This window comes from Aythya ferina (genome assembly GCF_964211825.1).
Source record: "Aythya ferina genome assembly, chromosome: 3".
In the NCBI taxonomy this organism is placed as follows: domain Eukaryota; kingdom Metazoa; phylum Chordata; class Aves; order Anseriformes; family Anatidae; genus Aythya; species Aythya ferina.
In genome coordinates this window covers 17375996-17391638 of record NC_140298.1, presented here as the reverse complement: position 1 = coordinate 17391638, position 15643 = coordinate 17375996, and the positions used below count along the sequence as shown (strand labels likewise).

General features: G+C 37.7%; 1 protein-coding gene across 4 annotated transcripts in view; it reads right to left on the bottom strand.

Annotated features, from left to right (window-relative positions):
- LCLAT1 (lysocardiolipin acyltransferase 1) overlaps nt 1–15643 on the bottom strand; it is a 93790-nt gene that overhangs the window by 53373 nt on the left and 24774 nt on the right. For all 4 annotated transcript variants that reach the window (XM_084515582.1, XM_084515585.1, XM_084515583.1 and 1 more), the window contains exons 3-5: nt 10925–11093; nt 9241–9439; nt 1832–1978 (exon numbers count right to left, since the gene is read on the bottom strand). In XM_084515582.1, coding sequence (XP_084371708.1) covers nt 1832–1978; nt 9241–9439; nt 10925–11089 — 511 coding nt within the window. In that variant the 5' untranslated portion in view covers nt 11090–11093. The remainder of the gene's footprint in view (nt 1–1831; nt 1979–9240; nt 9440–10924; nt 11094–15643) is intronic.

Genomic DNA, 15643 nt, shown 5'->3' with positions numbered 1-15643 from the left:
AATACATGTACAGTCTTCAAATACTTTGTTCAGGGTTTGTGATATTACTACTTTTTAAATTTACATAGCATCTTCCAATGCAAAGTACCTCACCAACCTGAGGTCAGGCAGTGGCCCATGTGTAAGCAGTCATAATTCTGATTCCCTTGAAATCTTTCACTCTCAAATACCAGAAAACATTATACAATTTATCATCAAGAGGAGTAGATCTATCATTGTCATGTGGCCTCTGAAAGGATAAAAAATTATAGTAGCATAGAGCTGCACAGCAATTCTCCTTTTCAGTGAAGTACATGTGGAACATTGTTTTCAATTTTAAACACCAGAAGAATTTTGTTATCAGAAGTCATTAGCAGAAAACATTCCCTCCATTTCTGAAAAACGTTCCCTATGATACTGAGCATCCACTCAGCACAAACTTTTATTTCTCATTTTAAAAGACAGAACATGAGGCTGCAACAGATGCTAACACGTCAATAACATAACAGCTCTCTGAAAATCATTGTTCAAAAGGTTACACAAATTACATTAAGACATTCGTTTATTCACATATTGCACAAACATTGGTTGGATTAGGTTGCAAAGGGATTTTTGTATAGTCTTCTATATTTTAAAATATATGAGCTGATGTTTCCTGTGAAGACCATTACATAGGGATAGCTATTTACTTTGAAAAAAAGGGGAGTGCATGCATGCGTGTCCCTATACATCTTATTATGCACAATGTTTTTAATCTTTTTTTTTTCCTACTACTTTGTAAATTACTACAAAGTGTCTTCTAAGAAACACCAAGAAATACCACAGAGTACCAAAGTGATGTTTATTACTGACAGGAACCTAGCATTGTAAACAGTGGACAGTTTACAACATCAGAGGCCAGCAGAGCTGCCCAAAAAAAAAAAAACAAAAAAACAGCACCCTACCATCCCAGCCCATCACTCTGTCCTGCAGTGCATCTTCCCTGTACTGCCCATACACTTGTACTTATACAGCAACTCCATGAACTGGGGGAAACCATCACCACCAGCCAGCAGTAGTAGTAGCAGTTGTCACCAGTCATTCTAATCGTAATTGATTCTCTAAAGACGATGCTTATCAAATACTGTTGCAGGAATGAAGAACCACAGAACATTCATAAAATGCTTTCCTTTATTGACATTTGAGTCTTCTTCAGCACTGGTGAGCAGCTTGCTACTGATGCTGCACGACAGACCTACGTTAATGCAGGTATTTTACTAAGTATTAAGCAAATATTGTGGGATTAAACTCATTAAATTTACTACTGTAATAATGTTAACATTTGTTTTAGGTCTATTTTTTATTTTTATTTAGAGTCAAACACAGACAGCTTACACGGCCTAATGAACAAGCATCTCCTTTTTCTCCTCTTAAAACACTGAGCAAGAAATCTAATAGAATCATCAATTCTCATCTTCAATCACCCTTCCATTGGTCTAAAACAATTTGTGCTATTCACCCAAATCATACGGAAAATAGGAATGGAAAAGTGATTTATTCCAGGTCTTGAAACCTATTTTTGCCAATACAACGTACAGATAGAACCAACCCACACAAAGCTATTTCAATCACAAGATGCTTTTGAAACATAACAGTTATTTTAGGAAGACTGGCTAGCCCTCTCAATGGGACTATGATTGTGCCTATCAGATATACCAGCACATGATGATTAATAACAACAATTTCTACTGTCTATAAAAACCCACTATTGCTCCTGCAATATTGAAATAGTGACTTTTTTGAACTGTTACCAGTAACAAAAGGGTATCTCCATGACTGACCACTCAACAAGAAGACAACAAATGTAGCATACCTGTGAGATCAGTTCCTTCTGGAAAGATAAGGAGCTGTAGTGGTTCATTAATGTCACAGAAATAATCCAGCATTTTTTCAAAGTGACTCTTATCATCTTCCCATTTCCTCTGAATGAAAATAAAGGCAGCAACCTGCATTGCCCAGCCTGAAATTTAAAAATAATTTTTAGTAACATTTTATTCCAATACTCCCACAGTATCTGTAATTACAAAATATTTTACAAATTGCATTAGATACATTTTATTTTCCGCTCACCTGTCTTCGTCTCTGAATAAAGGCATTTAGGTACTGTGTAACAGGAGTTTTAAATAGGAAACAAAAAACACATAATCTAAATATATAAATTAATTAAAATTTAAATGGCTACAGTTTTGAAAAACTTAAGTTACCAGAATTAGAAAAGCTTTCTAGAGAGCAAGAGTAGTGATGTCACAAAATTTTTAAAACCATGACCCTCAACGTAACATCCAACACTGATTTCGCAATGGAAGAAATGCCCTAATGCCCCTTTGGGCAAACACTTGAGTGATGCACTACAGGATAAAGTAAAGCAGCATTATATAGAGAAAGTATAGCCCTTAGACTTACATGTTAATCACGAGTGTTCTGCAAATAATAGTTATTCTTTCATTGGCTTTATTATATATACCTTCTTATAATTTTCATAATTAATGAGAGAAAATGCAAAGTTGTTTATCACAATTGATTATATTAAAATGTGACATATTCATTGTATTAATATACAAGACAACTGATAAGATTTACAGCTTTATATCAAAATGACAGCATAATGTATTTCAATAAATGGAACTGCATTCCAACAACTTATTGTCCTTTTGGCAGTGAGGGGTCCAAGACACAGTACACAGACACTGGTCTTGGCAGCGCAGAGTACTAAGGGACAGTCACTTCCCTGGTCCTGCTGGCCATGACATTTCTGATGCAAGCCAGCATGCCACTGGCCTTCTTGGCCACCTGGACACACTGCTGGCTCATGTTCAGCTGGCTGTCAACCAATGCCCCAGGTCTTCTTCTGCAGGGCAACTTTGCAGCTACTCACTGTACTTAGCTAGCTTATATTTCATCAAAAAAAAAACTGCAAAAAGATATTCTACAATGAAGCAAAGCCATCAGTTTCCTATTCACTCCTTTGCTTACCACAATTCTCAAAGCCTGTTTTTCCTTTGATGATGATTACATAACATTTTTGCAGTTTATTTCAGCTCCTCTTTACATGAATTCATTTCTATTCTGTTCTTACAAGGAGCATATGCTAGAAAAAAAACTTATTAAAGTCACCAATTTTAAAATCAACTTCATAAGTATTCAGCCAGGATAATATATTAACCAGGATGTATAATCTCTTCTATATTGGACAGGATCATTAATTGTACTATTAAAGATTTGTAACCTGTATTGTGGGATCAATACTTCTTATTTTTAAATCAGCTAAGGAAATGAAACCCACATAACTACCATGCCTTCTGCAATCTGCACCTAATGATTCTCAGATCCTGAGATAAGGAATGATATACAGACAACTGAATACTGGAAATGGGCATGAGAATTAAGAAAGAATATGCTCAGAATATAGTCTCAGCAAATTCGTACACCATGTTTGTTAAAAACCCTTGTACACAACATAAAATTTTGACCACAAAATCTTATGTGCATCTATGCATATACCATGTGCCCGGTGCCAAGAAGTACCTGTACAGCCTTATCAGAAGAGGTTACACATATTTAAACAAATCATTTGCAGGGAAAGAAAAAAAAAAAAAAGGTCAATTTTAAAGTAACTGAAATATAATTTACATAATTTAAATACGCTCTATTCTGGCATTTAACCACCTTCTACTTGCTACTATATCTTTTATTACAACGGAGCAAAAACAGTATTTTAAATTGAACAAAACAGGGCTTCATTTTCCTACTTGCAAGTATGTTATATGAAAGAGGACACTTTCTCACAGCAATTTTTGCCAAATACCAAATGGTGCCAAAACATGCAGTTACTCTAGAGGGTACCAAATCTAAAATTAAATTCATAAAAATGGACACAGCGAGGGGGAAAAAAACCCTCTAAGCAGGAACAGAAATGCCTTGTAGCATTTACAACTCCAAGGACATAGCAGGCTCCATGGGACAGAGTGGAAAAACACGTTAGGAAAGTTCTGTGGTCGTTCTGGTATTTTCCGCTCGTTCTTACCTCAAAACATAGATTTTTTGTATGTTTTATGTACCCTAGTCATTATCCATAAATTAATGTATGTAAAAACTGTACTGTGCTAAACCATTTTATTGTCTGGTATCACACATCAGACCCAAGTTCTTCAGTCCTCAAATTCTCATTGCCGCAGAGAATGTAAGTGGAAGGAAGGGAAACAAGCAGCAAAATAAGTGATATTTTGGGAAGCCTGCTGATATTCTCCCAGGTCAGCAGCTCCTGAGGAAGCATGATTTTAGTCCACAACAGCAAAGAAGCACAGAAAAAAACTCCCTGCCAGATTCCACCCTTTCCCTGCCTCTCTGCAGGCAGCCCAAGGCTTTGAATTTGATGGAAGCTTGCATAATGAACTCCTTCCAGTGATCCTTCTTTGACCATCAAATTTACATGAACATCAAATATACAAAACACCTCTGGCTACTGAGAAATCAGCTGCTGGCATGACTCTTACTTGCCCAAATGCCCTTCAAGAAGAAGATATATGCAGCAGTATCCCATTCTTATCCTTAGTGGTGGTATATACAAGCTAAAAAGAATTTAATGCAGGCAGTAATGTCATGAAAGGAGGGTTGGTGAGGATGAGAAAGGAGTTGGGAGGCATCCAGTCTTAAAAACAGTAACAACAACAAAAAACAGGTTTGATTTTATAACATAACATCCTTTTTTTTTTTTTTTTTAATTTTTTTTACCCTCCCTATCTCTAAGTGTGTACCTAATTAGATAAAACATCCCTCATTGCTCCAATAAGAACAGATTATCTAAGAGTCAGATGACCAATAGTAAAGGATAGAGGCTTTCCTCCCCAGCTCCTCCAACACAGCCCACTGAGCTAAACTATTTTACCATCTATGAAACTGCAATAACCTTTCACAGTTATTCAGCTTCAAAGCCTCCAACAGAGCATGACGTGAATGTGAATTCCTGCCTTCAATCAAAAACCTGGTCCATACATCAGCAGTGGAGACGCCTACTGTTTGCATGGCTCACTGTTGCATCAGATTCAAGGGAGACAGGAAACCCAGCACAAGCTTGCAGACACGTGCCTTAAGCCTTTGAGTAGAGTGAAAACAGGCTTCTGCTTTGATTTTCTCACCACAGCCTGTCTGCACTGTGCTGCTGGAAGAACAACACATAACAAAACTTGAGACATGTCTGGGGAGACATGTCTGGAGACAGGGGATCCAAGTGGGAAGGCACAGAAGAACAAGAAGAATTCAATAAAGCAACAAGAAAAAATGAAAGTTTTTCCTAACAAGGAAGATTTACAAATAAGCAGAAGGAAGTACCTGCTCATATGCAGCCTGCAGAGAAAGGTGCTGCCCAGTTAATTACTGTTTCGTTTAGGGCAACATATTGTCCAACAAAAGTAATTACATTTTGATTGTTTGCACAGTGTTTTTTGATCATCTAGACTCTGCTGGGCAATAGGAATTTTCCTGGCACAGGCAGCATTTACTTGACAAGGTAAAAAAATATTCTCTTTTTATTTGCAAATTTTCTGAGAAATCTTTGATTAGGAAAACATAGCAGAGAAACAGTGAAGATAAAAAAAAAATACAGCTAGCAACACAGTTCTATTTCTTTGCTAAAATTATTTTCTTGTAAGAATTTCACACATTTCTGATAGAATTTCCACACATTTTTGGTAACTAACATTGCTTGGAAAAGTAGAAGCACTTCAGATTTAAAAAATGGTTAGCGGTGCAGAAACTTACTAGGTAGAGTACCCAGCCACACTGACCTTTAAATCATTTTTTAGAGCTGAAAAAAAAATAAAAAATGCAGCTTCAAATCACATGTAATACATACATAATGATATCTATGCCACGCTTCAGTAAGGCTTTATCAGCACCGAACTCTACACAAAAATATAACACCTACACAGCAAGGAAAGCCTGCTTTGAACTAGAGAAATACAATGTAGGTAAGAATTTCCCTCATTCCTTCAGAACAGGACTGGGAGGGTTTCTTGCCTGGGGTGTATCAGAAGGGGTGTGCATTAGTAGGTCAAGAGAGGTTCTCCTCCCCCTCTACTCTGCCCTGGTGAGACCACGTCTGGAATATGGCGTCCAGTTCTGGGCCCCTCAGCTCAAGAAGGACAGGGAACTGCTCGAGAGAGCCCAGCACAGAGCTACGAGGATGATTAAGGGAGGGGAGCATCTCCCTTATGAGGAAAGGTTGAAGGAGCTGGGTCTCTTTAGCTTGGAGAATAGGAAATTGAGGGGTGACATTTACTAAGGTTGATAAAATGTAAAGGGCAAATGTTAGGAAGATGGAGCCAGGCTCTTCTCAGTGACACCCAATGACAGGACAAGGGGCAATGGGTGCAAGCTGGAACACAGGAGGTTCCGCTTAAGTAGGAGACAAAACTTTTTTGTGGTGATGGTGACAGAGCACTGGAACAGGCTGCCTAGGGGGGTTGTGGAGTCTCCTTCTCTGGAGACATTCATACCCCACCTGGATGCATTCCTGTGTGACATTATCCAGGCGTTCCTGCTCCAGCAGGGGATTGGACTAGAAGATCTTTCAAGGTCCCTTCCAATCCCTACTATCCTGTGATTCTGTGATATAAATTGTATGTGTCTATTATTGTAGAGAAGTCCTATCTTGTCAGCTATGCAGGAAACTGCCAATGATATTAGAAATTCTCCTTGAAAACTGACACTGTAGAATATATGTCATTAGCTGATGATGATGTCATGCAACAAGCTGCAGCAGCAGCCACAAGCAGAACAGTGGTCTCCTGCGGCTCCAACTTGGGCAAGTTGTACCAAAATACTGCAAGAAAGTTTCTGAAAATGAGACTACTGAAATGTAATACTGCTTTATGAACACTTGACTGCACACAATCTATCAAGCCAAAACTACACTTTCAGGAAGAAAGGACCATCCATTCTTCTGGGCTTTTCTTTTTTTTTTTCTTTTTTCTTTTTTTTTCTTTTTTTTTTTTTAAGGCTCACGTTTAATCGAATTTTTTGATACAGTGGAATGCAAAGAATTAATAACTTAAGAACCAGATAAGTGACTCAATGATTCTCCTTGAAACATTTTCTCCTTCAATTTTAAGTAACCAGAAATAATTGCCTACTTGTTGTACAGACTCATTAAATACGATGCCTGTACACTCTTCACCCACAAAGGGGGTGACAAGGACTCTGGACCTATTTTTGTTCCAAGCTTTGCCCTTCACCTGTCATATATACCACTTCAATCAGTATAATCTTATAATCTTTTGTAGACCTAATTTTTACACCACAGCTGGGATAGGAGTTATGATAACAAAAGGTGCAACACTTAATACTCTTTTTAGAGACACAGAAATGAAAGACAGGGTTGCATTATAAACCTTGTATTACATACAATTTTAAATGAAATGCTTGCAAAAAAAAAAAAAAAACACATTAGAAAGGACTGAAAAATGGGCTGAAAGCAACACAGCAATTTCATCTAATATATTTCTCAAACTCAAAGTAAGGTTACCATTAGGTAAAGATTTATTAGAGTTACATTTAGCTGACATATCGATACTTCCATAATTCTCTATTTCTGAGTATATATAACTAATTCATGTAAATATATAAAAGATGGAATTGGAAGAAATTATTCAGTTGTGTCATTTCCAGAAATATTATACCTTAACGACAAACACCTAAAGTATAAATTATAGCTGCAGTGAAACTGCACTGAAACTGTCCAGCTGATTTTCAAGTTACATTCTGGCCTTCAAAAGCTTATAAAATGAGCAAAACATTTCTGTAAAAAACACAGGACACGGTTTAACAAACAACAAAATCTGACAAACACCTACAAAAGGTCTGTCACATAACACAGAAATGCCATTAGAGGTAAGTGGGAGAAATTCTAATCTCACTGATTGCATTAAGAGGTTTGTCTGTTATGAACACTTATCTGTATTATTACCCCACCAATATGTACTAACTATGAATTGAAAAAAATCAGTTTCTAAACACCTCTTGGTGCATTTTCAGGAACCAGATTTTGCCAAGCATATGTAACATCCCAGACTCTGGAGCTAACCTTCCAATTTTATTAAAGACATTCTAATACTAAGCATGCACACATATAAATGTTTTGTTACACAAAAAATAGGGGATACTTTTGAAGAGATTAATCTATTAATCTTCCAGACTATAATCCTGGATTCCACCTTCCAACATTTCTTTAAAAAGTTGCAAAGGAAGCAGATTCCAGTATTTCAGAACATCTCTGGTGTATTATGAAAACATTTATCTAAATATATATGTAATGTTAAAAGAGATATCTTTGTCTCACGTAAAATTGAACATTATGCTTGAATGTCAGGAAAAATGGGAAGTATGTTCCCTAGTTGCAGCTCTTACTTAGAGGACTACAGACCTAGTGAGTGAATGTAATAAAAGCACAACGGTGTCAGAGTTCCTCCTTATGGGATCCTGCCAAAATGATCTGTTCAGATAAATGGCCTGACAAAAGGGAACCATAAATAAGCTTACTCTTACAACATCATAAATGTGATGCATATCCTAGCCCAAGCTAGTTTTTATAAAAAGGCAAATAAATCAGAGACAAATAAAATGCAAAGAGATGCTTTTATTTCAGGTAAGTCTATTTATGCAACAGTGTTTGGTCTATTTAAAATGGTTTCTCTGAATATGTGCAACTCAGATCTGTCCCCAACTTACATCATAGATTATTTCATATCCTGTACAGCATATTTTGGGCAACTGAGTTTGATTTAGAACTACAGCTATTAAAATGAAACCTCAACTTTGCAGTTGCCTACAGTGTTTTTCCTTTATTTTTTTTTCTAATCTTCTCAATAGTATAGATTGGATAATGAAGAAAAGAATGATAAAAGCATGTGCAATATGGGGTGAAATGACTCAAAAACCAAGGTCTTGAAAAGTAATTTGAAAAGAAGCATAAAATACATATCTTTCACAATTTTTAAAAATGCTTTCAGTATGTAGCAATTTTTTAAAAAGAAAGGCTCAAGCATGCAGTTCATGTGTCCTCTGGGAGACATGTGATTTAATCGCTCAATACACCACATATTATTTTAAACAATATATTTTTTTAAATACTAAAATAGAATTTAAACTTAACTGAGTACAAACAGTGGTGGGTGAAGGAATTTTTAAACACATTTTACTTCCCAGGTAAAGAGTTTAGTGACCTACCAAATCCCGGAATGCTTTTCAGACTGGATTTGAGACAGATTTTTTCGAGTCTGAGGTAGCTGTATCGCAGCAGGCAGTTCCACAGGAACATCCAGTCCATTCGGGTGCGATGGTTCATGATAATGACACTCCTTTCTCCAGGAACAAACCCATCACCAGTGACAACCACCTTGGCACCAAACACCATCTCCAGCAAGGCCTAGAAATGATATCTGAATATTATGACTTCACTCCCCAAAGAAAAGCATCAGCCCATTAGTAATAAAAATTAATTTCAATGACATCATTTCATTTATTCATACACTTTATCACTGGTAAACAGATTTCTGTTTTCTAATAAAAAAGACAGCTTTTCCACAACTACAGTCAGCTGTGTAATGAAAGAGGAAAGAATAATAAAATAGCACATATTAAAAAGCATTCTTTTATGATCCATGTCCACTATTAAGTTACTTTTCCCTGTTTTTCCCAGAATGTAGGAATAAAAGTATGGGAACCAGTATGAATCATAACTTGGTAGATAAAGTCTAAGTAGAGAACAGCTGCACAAATAATCTACTGCTCAACACTGTCAGGTCTGAAAAAGTATTTGAAGCTGCCTTGCTTTCTTCTTGGATCCAAATGGTCAATGTGTTTGTGCTAGACTTCCAACTGTAAAAATGGCTAGAATCCATCTACAGAAAGAATAGCTGAGAGAGCAAAAAAAATAAATAAGCCTGAATATAGCACAGTGATGTACATCTAAATCTGTACAAATGTACAGTGCTGCCTTGAAGCCTGGGCCTCTACCCCACAGTTTAAAAAAGCAGTTTAAAAAACAGACCAGTGAACACACTGATCTAAGAAGTGCCATTCCAAAGCATAAAATAAGCCTCAAAACTTGGGAGGATGCAAACAAGAGGTATACACTCCCAAGAAATGGAGACAGACAACAGATATTACTTATAGGTATGACTTATGGAACAGGATATCTATTTCTGAGCACTAATACAGCACTTTACATCAGGGGAAAAAAATATCTGAAAAGGCGTAGAGGAACAGATGACAAAGAGATGGATCCCATTCATACTTTCCTCAGGAACAATTCAGAGAAAAGCTTTGTTATTGATTTCCAGACTCGCAGCTACGAAGTTGATGCAATGTGGAAGACTTCATTTCTATGGGAAGTTGTTTTTGACCTGAAATTGTCTAATACAACTACAAGTACTAAATTCTAAAAGGATTAAGCATGAGAACAGCGAAGGTCAGGAACAATGTACCAGATAGTAAATTATTTTCATAATTAGAGAGTTGGAGCACAGTTGAAAGCAGGAGTTTATATGAAGACTCATTTAGGAATCTTAGCAATTTAAAAGAACCCTTGTGCTTTCTAGTGCTTCACCTACCCTTTTCTGATTAGCATCTGACATTAGATAGAGGTAACATTAAAAGGCTTTTTCAAGAGTACAACCGTCATGTGGTGTTAATTTATACATACATTAAACTGTAGGAGAGCAGGAACACAGACAATCTGCAACATGGACTGAGCTAAAGCCTAAGCCTTCACAGCTAGCAAGAAAGTTGAGGCCTGATTAACAAAACCATAATAAAGTTGAATTTTTGTTTTAATCAAATGTGTTAGTAAACAAAATAAATAGTAGGACTTAGAAGAGTTGTCCAGAACTTGGCTCAAACTGCAACTTACCACTGGAAGTGTGAGCCAGGTGGCCACAACACAGTCAGTAATCCTGCGGTACCAGGCAGGCGAGATAAACATCAAAGGTAGAAAAGGACCGAGCATGAAAATACTTCCAAAAAAGCTTCCCAAGAACAGTGCAACTGCAAAGTATATTCCTTTCCATGACACCATGGCTCTGAAAAACAAAGTTGACATTATGTTAGAAAAATAAGCCAATTAATAACTCTTCAGACCCACAACTTCAGTTTCAGGTAGTATTCCTCCTTTTTTTCACATCTAGCAACACACAACAAGAACAGTGAAGGCTACCTTGTACTACCTTATAACATGTACTACCTCAGAAGCAGCAGTACTAAAACAACTCCATAAGCACAGTAATGTGTAAGGTGCATTGGGATATTAAAGAGGTCATATAAGGACCAGCTACATCATAATTTCCTCGTCTTATAGCAATATGCAATTCCATACTGACGTCTTCAGAAAGCTATTTTAAAATGCAAAGGTACAGAAGAGTTGTATAACAGAACACCTATATTGAACTTTTCATCTATTATCATAGAATGGCTTGGGTTGGAAGGGGCCCTAAAAATCATCCAGTTCCGACCCTCCTGCCATGGGCAGGGACACCTCCCACCAGACCAGATTGCCCAAAGCCCCATCCAGCCTGGTCTTAAGCACATCCAGGGATGGGGCATCCACAGCTTCTCTGGGCAACCTGTGCCAGTGACTCACCAACCTCTGTGTAAAGAATTGCTTCCTAATATCTAATCTAAATCTTCCCTCTTTTAGTTTAAAAACATTATTCCTTCAGCAAACTTGCCGAGGGCACACTAAATCTGTACTTCAGCTGTCCTTATTGGTGATTTTCCAAGAAGCTGATAGCCCTTGGTTTGCAAGTAAGTAGTGAAAACTTGATATAATTCAGTGTCTGTGCTAACAGCTAGACTGCCTTATTATAAATTGAAATGTATAATGCATAGAGCTGCTTAACACATTCTGGTAGGACGCTTAGCAATCCTCCTAGCTTTTGTAATTGTTCCAGGATTTCATAATTTAGCAACTACTACCAGCTATGACAAAGCAAATGCGGAAATATCAGCTCTCCAAATTAGGGCCTAAAAATAGACTGTTTTCAACTATTTAGGACTCAGCCAATTGCTTATAAAAAGAAAGGTTAAGTAGAAGTCACTTTTCAGTCACTTTACTGAATTCCTTTTTTGACAGGCTATTTTAGAAATTACAAGAGCTCAGATGGACAGGACTTCAGAAGAAAAACAGGAAGCTAGTGTTTTTAATTTAAAATGAGCAATGGAAAAGTAATCCATTAAGCCTTGTGTACTGTAACATACATGATTTATCTCAAGTGTATTTTGTGCCACGTCCATAGCAATAATGTTTGCACAGCAAAGTATTCAAAAGTCAAGAAATAGTAATCCCAGTGTTCCTAGCACGTGAACATGCATCTCCTACAGGATGCTGACAAGTAACAGGAAAGCAGCAGCATTTGGGGATACTTCTAGGTTTAAACAATTTCATAAACTGTACATTTCTGGAGGATGGCTGAGAGCAGAGGCCATATAAAGTTTTCAATGTAAGAGTGATACAAGCTGTATTTAGCCTGACTTCTGCAGCATAGCAAAAAAGTAATACTAAATACAAACCATTCACTGATAGCTGGCTGCATCAGAAGAAAAATTTAAGAGAATAATGTTGGAATTTAAAAAAAAATCCACATTGTTTACATTTCAAAGCGCACAGTCCACTCTTTCCTGCAGAAAGCAGGATCTAAAGAACCAGCTGGACACATTTGCATGCACTAAATACGATTCATTTTAACATATCAAAGGATCCCTGAAGAGCACTACACTGGACACTGTTCCACATGTGTTCCTGTATGTGGTACTGCAAACCTGTGTGGGAAAGTCTGACATAAATGTCACAGAGGATAGAAGAAACCCAGAGAATGACAGAAATAACAAAAAGGGCAAAGAAAAGCTCTAACTGCAGCAGGACTAGAAGAAAAGACCTCTTCCTAATGTACCAAGATCAGAGCCCTGCAAAAGGGAGTAGAGAGGATTAAAATTCAATGGGATTAATCTAACCAGACGTGCATTTTCTGAGGAACAAACAGGAAAACAACTGGAAATGGCTTTACAACCCACTGCCAGATCAGGAACAGGAGTTTGACCAACTTCAGCCAGCCAAGCTGTCCCTCTTGGAGCCTGCTCAGAGCCACTGGTCATGGTGGAAGACACGGGGGTGTCTGTCAAGCACCCTGGCCCCAAAACACTTCTGAACAACACGGAAGTGCATGTGCCAGGTGGAAATACTGGAGTACTGCACACAGATAACCACAGTGTTAATAACAGAAGACACTGCTCTGCCATTCTCCTAAACTGTTTGGAAAGCAATCTAGGTCACTTATTTACAGTCCCAGGTTTTCAGTTTACATTAGTTCTTCCCTCAAATTATCACACAGAGACAAATATTTAAGAAAAACTTTTTCTGTATTTTATGTAAAAGACTGTCTGGTAAACATTTTTTTTTCTTTTTAGATGAAGCTATGTGAGCTATGCTAAGGACCTGAGGAAGTTCTGAAGTTTCTCTTCTTCAACCTGCACCCCACCAGCATTTTGTTTATCATGACAGTATCTATGCATATCACGACAGTACGGATGCTATACTGCATTCCACTGAGTTAAACATTGCAGTGCTTATTTCTAAACACAAAAGATATCACGTGTGTTTTTAATTGATGCCATTTATCCCTTGCAGGCACATTTTTAAAGTGTAATGCATACCACGTTTAGTTTATATCACTTACATTAACAGAGCATATTACCTTCACATTTGTATACATGCATTTATCTAGAATAATGGATAGAGTGTGTCACTGAATTACCTCCACCACCATAAAGCACACAAAATGCAAACAGGTATGAGAAATAGAAAAACAACTCTTCATGAATTCAAGCAAAACTGCAAAATGAGAAGTGTAAGCTGAAGAACAATAGCAGAGAGTAACCCATCCAGCTGGTCTCCTGAAAACAGTGTTCAGCAAGAGCATTTTAGTAACCAGGTGAAATTAAGACACTCTACTTACTTGGTTTTGTTTCCGGGTTCAGTTAGAAGCTGCACAACAGGTTACATGGTTTTAAGTGCATCTGCCTATACATGACAGCTGAGAAACATTTCCATGTATTCTCATTTTAACCATCAGTCAGTGATGGGTAGCCATCATACAAGCTGCTGGGCTTGCTGACTGCCAAAAGCATGTGCTCTAGGCTGGAAAGGAGGTCAGCAAGAGTACTGCTCTGCACGTATTTAGAGCAGAGAGAGAAGAGGGTGAATACCCCACGCTGTATTTGACACACTTTGTAGCCCAGGTGCACCACTACAGCAGTGTGCTGTCTCTAACACAAGTGGGGCCATAAGGAGCCTGCTCCAGCACTTCCTAGATGAGCAGCACAGTGCAGAAGCTTGTAAATTGTATAGAGCCAGCTCTGTCAGATAAGTAATTAGTCACAACTTTGTGTCCTACAAAAACTTCAGTACAGTTTGGGAACTGCCCTGCCTCTGAAGCAATGCGGATGTTCACACTGTGCTGCAGCTTGCCTAATAAACCCTTTTTTGCTCAGCTCCTTACCCTCACCTTCCCAACAGCAACTCACTGCCAGCCCATGCCTCACACTCCCAACCCCGCATTGCACCTCTCCAAAGCAGCAATACTCCTCTCACACACATGTTGTGCTGTCTGGGACAGTCTGGGCACAATAAACCCCATGATGCTAGAAGGTCTGCTTGTGAGAGTTGGTTCCAGTTACCTCAGGAATTCCCCATTAACTCCTACCGATGACAACAGGGAAGTGACTGATCCTTTTGCATCTCTTAGCCCTTTAAAAAACTTGTTTGGAATCAAGGTGTCCTTATAGATGTATATGTGAGCCATCCCAAATTTAATGTGTATATTCCACAAGAGGAGAAAAAGCTACAAAGCAATACAAAGATATACACCGGTGATTTCAAAACATTGTTAAGAAAGCAACCAAACTGGAAAGGTGTACTCAATGAAAACTTGTAAAATGTGAAAAATCTCAAAACAAAGAAAATTCAGAGCTGATTCACCTGAGAGATTAGATATCCAAGAAATGATTTAAAGGATTAGATCGAAAGTCTGAGCAGCAGATACCAAGCATTTTCAAAGCACCTAACTACTCCCTTACTGCTGTTGCCAACTCTCTCTTCCTATGGCAGGTATGACTCTAAACACTGGATTTGGCATTTGGGCATTTTAAAGCCCCTCTCTATTCACTGTGTATGTCAGAACTGTAGTTGAAACAGTCAAAACTATTTTAAGATTCAGGCTCAAAGCTGCAAACATTAGGAAGGCAGCACCCACATACTATGCTTGTAGTTATTCATCTGCCTTGTGGCAAAACTCCAAGCTAACGGGGTACTGTGCTTCGCATGGCCCTGTTGCCATAGCAGAAGGCAAACATGCCCTGTCTCCAGGTAACAGGAAACAGGGATTCTCAAAATACAATTTTTGTTTTACATTTCAGTTAATTTTAAAAATCCTTGGCTATGACGGGAAAAAAATACTTTCCAAAACATTTGCATTTCTGTTGACTCCATTTTTATTAGAATATTTTCTTAAAATTATTTCATGACTCTACACATACAGTTTTTCCATAGTACTATAAAGCAGTGGCATCTTCCTGTGAT